Genomic DNA, 7,507 nt, shown 5'->3' with positions numbered 1-7,507 from the left:
TTTGAATGACCTTTTGACATGTTTAATACAGTTTATATTGCCAGTATTTGTCACTATAGTCGTGCAAAGTAGTTGAAATGAAATCGTACGTCCGCCAGCATTGTATGTGGTTCAGGCAACGATAGAGTGTGTCGACAACTGCGTCAGGGGTGCAGTCTGTGACGTCATGACCAGGCTGACTCCGTCTCACGCGGCCGACCAAACGCTCAGTACCAGTAGAGAAACCATCGTGTTCGGAAGCGAGCTCGGTTACTCCCTGTGCTGAAGTGTTGATTGGCCCTTTTTTTTTTTTTAGGACCTAGTGCTTACAAAAATACTGTGCTAATGGTGGTTCTCGAGTCCAAAGGGATGTTGACTGCAGGCAGTAATCAATATTTACAACCGGATTACCTGTCTCCACTACCCACCACGGTAAGACCCTACTGTGGGTTCTCTCGGTTCTGGGGACTTAGTATCGTGTGCCTCGATTACTCGACGCAGTTGTAAAATCATTTCCTAAGTGTTATGTTTGCGAGAGATAGTGTGCTGATGTCGTGCTTGATCACAGTTGCAAAATTCAAAATGCCCTTGATTTACTAACAGGTTTTCAATTATTTTATTGGTATCATTAGAAAATGTTGGAAATTCGTGAGACGTATGCGAGATGTGTGAGCCCGGCAAGGAGTTGGCAGCAGCAGTGAGTAACGAAACAATTTCTTTCTTTTTTTCAGCTGGACGCCAAAAAGTCACCGCTTGCGCTACTGGCGCAGACCTGCTCCCAGATCGGAGCGGACTCCTCCAAGCCCCTCCCTTCTGAGAAGAAGAAGGACGAGGAGAAGAAGGAGAAGTCCACGCCCACGCCACTCGACGCCACACGACGCTCCCCAGCCTTCAAGCCCTACGAGAGCGCCACTAAGAAGAACATGACGGAGGAGACCACAAGTAGCGAGGAGAAGAACCCGGGGAGGAAGACTCCATGCAGTCAACCCTCTAGTGCCAGGTCGCCCTCCAACTCCAGCAACGGAGGCACCTCCTCTGCGGGCGCCACCAAGGAGGAGAATGGTCGCCGCAGTATTGAGGCCAGTACCTCCTCGGCCTCCACCACACCCATCATCAGGTCAGGCCTGGAGGTGCTAGCGGGCCATCCAAAAGACGTTCCACTTGGCACCTACAGGACTGGCGTACCGCACCTGCTCCCCCCTGGATACCCAGGCCTTGAGAGTCACCCTGCATTGCGAGGGGCTCACCCTGGCCTCATGCCTGGCCTGGGACTCGCTGGACTCCCTTCCTCCCTGGCCTCCGTCTACCCAAGTGCCGCCGCAGCCGCCCTTTACACAACCAGTGCCACTACTGGCCTATCGCCCTCGCTGCTGGCCTCACCCTACATGACTTACACCCGCGTCAAGACAGCAGGAGGTGGCGAGGCCGTCGTGCCCGTGTGTCGCGACCCCTACTGTACCGGCTGTCCGTACTCGGTGCAGAATAACCATCTCCTGCAGTCTGGTGGGGCTTGCCCTCCGTCGTGTACACAGTGCGAGCAGGCTAAGGCAGCGCTCAGCGCTCTCCCCGGCCTGTCATCTCTGCCTTCGTCGTCCCTGGTGCCCGCCAGCAGCCTTCTGCCGCCCACCTCTGTCGCCGCCGCCGCCGCCCTGTATCAGTCGCCCTCTGCCTCTTCCCTCCTGAGTGGCCCCCCACGGCCCTACGTGTGCAATTGGATAGCGGGCGACACCTACTGTGGCAAGCGGTTCTCCACGTCAGAGGAGCTGCTGCAGCACCTCAGAACACACACCAACATGACCACGGCTGACTCCTCCTCTTTGAACCTGCTGTCCAGCCCTCTGCACGCCCACGCCGCCCTTCTGGGATCAGCTCACTCCGCCCTCTCACGACCTGGCATGGCGTACCCACCACCTGCCCTGTCACCCCTGACGGCCAGCAGGTACCATCCTTACAGCAAACCAACTTCCCTCTCCACCTCAGCCGCTCTTACGCCCACGCTCCCTGGCCTCTCCCCTTACGCCTCCGCTCTATCGGCCTACCCTCCAGGCTACCCCTCGCCTTACGCCGGCCTCTACCCGAGGCCGCCCCTCTGATGTGCGCTCTCTTAAGCCAGCGTGACCTGCGGGACTCGGGGAGCTCCGCTGGGTGTGGGAGAACGTGTTGGTGAAACTCATATCAGGTGCTATAATCAAAAGACCCGCCCTCGAGGCGACTGTGCCAAAGCATCTGCCCTGCAGTCTACAGCCAGTGAAGTGTTGGTCGGTCGGGGCCAGCGTGGCGGGGAGGGGCGCTCATGAGACTCTCTGGGAGTGACGCGCCTCTCCTGGCGGTGACGCCAGTGTATCGGCCTCCTCCGTCGCCGCTGCCGCCGTGGTGGCACCTTCGTCGCCACTACCGCCCCCCCCACCAGAGGTCCTACGGGACCTATACTGAAATATCTCCTTCATTATAATCTCACTGGAAATAATATCACCTCTGCAATGGAATTCTCTTGGCGAATATTTTTGTGCACAATAATAATTATTTCATCATTTGTTTTTGACTGTGATAGCCTAAGTTTGTAAATAATATCTTGTAAATATTTTTCTCAGTGGTGAATATGTATATGAAAATTATTTGGAATTATGCCTAATTATTAAAATATATGAGTTTTCTAAGCGAAATCTAATGTTTTGATTTACCTTGAACGAATAGAAATGTGTGGAGGTCAGAGATACTTATGACTGTTAAGTGAAGGAATAAGTGCCCTACATTTTATATATATATATATATATATATATATATATATATATATATATATATATACACGACTTAGGCAGCTGATCTCCAGGGAAGGTTAGATAAGAACTCAGACTCGTGATGGAAACTCCTCGTATCTTGATATCTTTGCATACACAAGTCTAGATGAACAGGATGCACCAATGTTTTATCCACATAGGCTTTCAAACTTAATAACTTCATAAAGCCTCATATTTCTTGTTCTGTTTATTTTTTACAAAGAACATATCTAGTCTGCTCAAACTTTGAGGAATATGTGCAACTTTCTATGTAAATTTACCACTGCTATTCTCCACAAATATATATCTATATAAATTGCACGCAATAAAGAAAAAAAAGTCAGATGGAACTGGTTTTATTGCTTAACACTGGTAATGGAAGTCAGGGATCACTATCTTAACCAGGGGTATTGATTTAACTTTACTGGTTGGAAATGCTGTATCCAACTTGGAAAAAAAAAAAATATATATATATATATAAGTGTTAAAGAAAGTGATTTCTAGCTTATAATCTGGAGCAGATACAAATTGGAAGTATCAAAATAGCTACCTATAAATGAAAATCTGTTATGAATTCAGAATTAAGACAAGGAAGACCAGTCTCAGATGTATCTTATATTGGCATGTCTCATGAATGATATAAATGACAATGCCATTACACAAACGCACACACACACACACACACACACACTACACACACTATATTTTTTAGAAATTCCTTTAATGATACCAAGAGACTTCTAGAACGGAGTATGATTCATAGAAATGCCAATTTACTTGGTAACAAGAAAAAATCTATGCATACTTGGCTAGAACATAATTTCAATTATTTCAAACTTTCCAACACATGTTGGGGAGCCTTGTTTAAAACGCACGGTCTCTGAGGAGGGACGGCGGATGGAACAAGTCTATGGGGACTGCACGCCACACGTCACCTCGGTCCAGATCTGGAAACTTTGGAAAGAAAATACGTGATGATACCTTAACCCTGTGGTTAATGAACACACTGACACATTCTGAAGACAAGGGCAGAACAAACGATATATATTTCCTGTCTCATAGTAGTTTCAGTGGCTGCCAAGGTGATATACTGAGTAACTGGATGATAAAATACTCATAAGAGTATGAAAAGGTTCGAAAAGAATCGAAAATTTTATATATATATATATATATATATATATATATATATATATATATATATATATATATATATATATATATATATATATATATTACAAACCATAAACAGAATCTTTCAGCGCAGTACCTTCCAGACCCACCCACGTATGTGAAAGATAAGTCATATTAGCTTCAGAGAAACACATAATGAAGCAAACCGAGAACAGATTCTGTAAGAGAGAATATATATTAATAGAAGGAAAATTCCTTCCTTATCTTGGTCGTAAGTTAGTCAAGAGGACGATAGTAACTTTGTGCAGAAGATTTCAGCGGGGAAGGATTACATATTGTCATGTTAACAAGGTCCAAAGGTAATTTCTTCAAAGAGGTAAAAGAGATGGGTGAAGACCTTCATCATGTAAGTAAAAAAGAAAAACATTAAAACTTCTTAAGAGTTCAGATTTAATGGCCATCATCTTGATGGGTGGAACAACGCTGCTTGTAACCATGAGAGGTTCAGTGGCTCTCATGACGGAGGAGGAGAAGCATTGCTGGTCTGGTCTGCTGATAGCTATTACTCCACAGAACCGACCGAGTCTGGTCTCTGGTGGCGCCTCCTACTCATTTCCGAGTTGCCTTTCCCACAAGACTCTGAAGCTCGCAAGGAGGTCAGTTCCGCCGAGCGAGAGGCATTGTATGGCTGGGAATGGTATGAGGTGGTAATGTATGGTAGAATACTGCTGGGTGTGGTTGTCATTATGATATAAAGGGGTACTGCATGGCTGGAGGTGGTAGTCATTATGGTATGAGCAAATAGGAACACACCATTAGGTTCTTTCGAAGTTGTTTAAACTAGTTCAACAAATTACAGAAGAAGTGCGGTTAAGAGGCAAACAGATATCTACACTTTTCGTCTGTGGAGGTACAAATGATATCAGTCGTGGGCCTGAAGCCAAGTGTTTGTCAAGTCTATTGTTTAAGGTTCCTATGGTAGTTTAAGGTTCCTATGGTAGTTTAGTTCCTATGGTATATTCTATTACTGATGAATTATTCCATATATCAACAATCTTGTTGAAGACAGTATCTCATCATTCAAAATACCAGGTTTGCCCACGAGTTTGTTTACAAGCATAACCGACGAGCTTCCTTGAGAAGCTTCTTAGATCCAGGCTGTCGAGGCTTTGAATTATTTTGAATAACTTTACTGAAGCAGCTTCGTTTTTCTAAGTAACTTTAGGTCACTCAGATGGCTCTCATAGGATTCGTTTCTCTGTGGGAATCATCTTGGCTGCTCGTATCTATATTTTTCCTTTTCCATGTCATTATTTAGGAAAGGTGAAGAATACTGAACACAATATTCGTGTGGTGACGCATCAGTGAATAGTAAATAGATCTGAATTCGAAAGCCTTACTTACGAAGCCTAGAATTTTGTTCGCCCTTTATCACTGCTTCTGCACGATGCTTACTTGGCAGAGATTATTACACCTTTTTCCTCGTTATCTTTGGTAGCTCAGCCGCATTCATATGATAACTTGGCTGCGAGGTTTTACTGCCGACGAACAAAACTTTGCGATCATCCATTAATATTTAAGTCATTTGTCACCCAACAACTCAGTTTGTCAGTTTGTTTTTGTCAGTTTGCAGCTGTAGACGTTCAGTTTCTGTTGTAGCTATATTTCTTACCTTAGTTAAGTCTTCTGCGTATTTTGATATCTCAAAACCAGCCCATTATAAAAGTGATTAATAAATATGAGAAAGAGAACCGGTCCCAAGACGGATCCCTGTGGCACACCACTAGTTACGTTTAACCTTTCTGAGGCTTGACCGCTAATCACTGCTCTCTGCTTACGGCCAGTCAACCAAATCTCGAGCTAACGAAGAACAGCACTATCTATACCCCCGTGTGACTTAACTTTCGCTCCTACAACTTCCCGTTTGCCATCAAGATCTTGTGAACAAATGACCATAAAGCCATAACTCTGCACACCTGTCATGATAAGAAAATATTTAGCATGAACAGATATTATGCCAGTATGGTCTTACGATGCGAGATGTGTCATTATGATATGAAACATCGGTAAGTTCATACGTTCCTACGACGTGAGAGGAACCTGTTTGAGCAGGAGCCCCTGGGAAGTGTTGTAAACGATAGAAGTGAACATCTGTGAGGAGCCAATGAACTGATACAATATGACAGGAACAAGCCAGCCCCGTCAAATTAAGATGTGTCAATTGATATATCATTCTGGGTATAACTGAGGAACACCCTGGATATACCTGTGGTTATACTACCTCAGCGGAATAAGAGTACATTAGCAGGTTCGATCTAATTAGCTCTCCAGCTGCGAATGTTTGATCATGCGTCTGGCGTCACCGGATCGCTGAGTATAATACACTTTAAATGTTTGCATATAGCAGCTGAGGAAATATTCATACAATAGTTGAGAATGTTTATATGATAGCTGAGAAAATGTTCACATAGCAGCTAAGAGACAGTGTATGTAGAAGTTCAGACATGTTTGTATAACAGCAAGGAAAATGTTTATGAGGGAACTGAGAAAATGTTTGTATAGTAACTGAGAGAGTGTTCATATATCAGCAGAGAGAATGTGTATACAGGAGCTGAGAAAAGGCATATATATATATATATATATATATATATATATATATATATATATATATATATATATATATATATATATATATATATATATATATATATATATATATATATATATTAGCCGACAAAATATCTGTATAGCTGATGAGAGAATGTTTACATAAAAACTAAGGGAATGTTTGTATAAAAGCTGAGAACTTTTATACTGCAGGAAGAGAATGCTTGTATACCAGCTGAGAGACTGCAGGTATAGCAGAAAATGTTTAAATTGCAGCTGAAAAAATGTTAGTATAGCAGCTGGGAGAATGTTTATGCAGCAGCTACAAGAATGTATATAGAGCAACTGAGAGAATGTTTCGGTGTTTCATGTTTGTTTTGAAATTTCTTAAACAGCTTAACGCAACTAAGCCTAATTAAACTGTTCCACTCATCTAATTAAACCTGATTAACTTGCTTAATGCAACCAGTTATGTCTAATTAACTTGTTCAGCTCAGCCAATCAAGTCTAATTGAGTGGCTCATCTCAGACAAACAAGGAAGGCTAACATGCTCGGCTCACTTACAAAAGAATAATCAGGCATAGGACATGGTGCTCTCCTGGTACACATAGATGATGATAACAAAAAGAAATTTGTTTATATCAAAATTGACAAAAACATCAATAATATTATTACTACTATTACTATTACCATCACTATTACTTTTACCACTGCCACTTCCATTATTACTATTACTACTTCTAAGTAGTAGTAGTAACAATAATGATGATCTATATATTGTAAATTGTGCTTTTACGTGTTTGAGTATATGCTGGAAGAGAGAGTTATACATTACGGGGAAAGAGTTTTACACATGTTGCCCCTTGTCATAACTTTGTATATATCTCCCATGTCTTTCCTCCTTTGTGTGCACACACACCCACACAAATACATCCCTCCGTGGTGTAGCGGTGAGCGCTACTGGCCGTCACGCATGCAGGGGCTGCTTGGGATGAAACGCGCACGGGTATGA

General features: G+C 43.3%; 1 protein-coding gene across 1 annotated transcript; it reads left to right on the top strand.

The window, feature by feature from the left end:
* Positions 1 to 203: 203 nt before the first annotated feature.
* Positions 204 to 2,642, top strand: noc (no ocelli). The gene is made up of 2 exons (XM_071665409.1): positions 204 to 411; positions 711 to 2,642. The coding sequence occupies exons 1-2, from the start codon at positions 325 to 327 to the stop codon at positions 2,070 to 2,072; spliced, it is 1,449 nt and encodes a 482-aa protein (XP_071521510.1). The 5' UTR covers positions 204 to 324; the 3' UTR covers positions 2,073 to 2,642.
* The last annotated feature ends 4,865 nt before the right edge of the window (positions 2,643 to 7,507 follow it).

This window comes from Panulirus ornatus, chromosome 10, assembly GCF_036320965.1.
Source record: "Panulirus ornatus isolate Po-2019 chromosome 10, ASM3632096v1, whole genome shotgun sequence".
Classification (NCBI taxonomy): domain Eukaryota; kingdom Metazoa; phylum Arthropoda; class Malacostraca; order Decapoda; family Palinuridae; genus Panulirus; species Panulirus ornatus.
This window is presented reverse-complemented; position numbering and strand designations above follow the sequence as displayed.

Bases quoted from the DNA above. Each gene is read 5' to 3' on its own strand.
- noc (XM_071665409.1), top strand. From the start codon at position 325: ATGGTGGTTCTCGAGTCCAAAGGGATGTTGACTGCAGGCAGTAATCAA. The intron at 412-710 runs GTAAGACCCTAC...TCTTTTTTTCAG, and splicing joins TGTCTCCACTACCCACCACG to CTGGACGCCAAAAAGTCACC.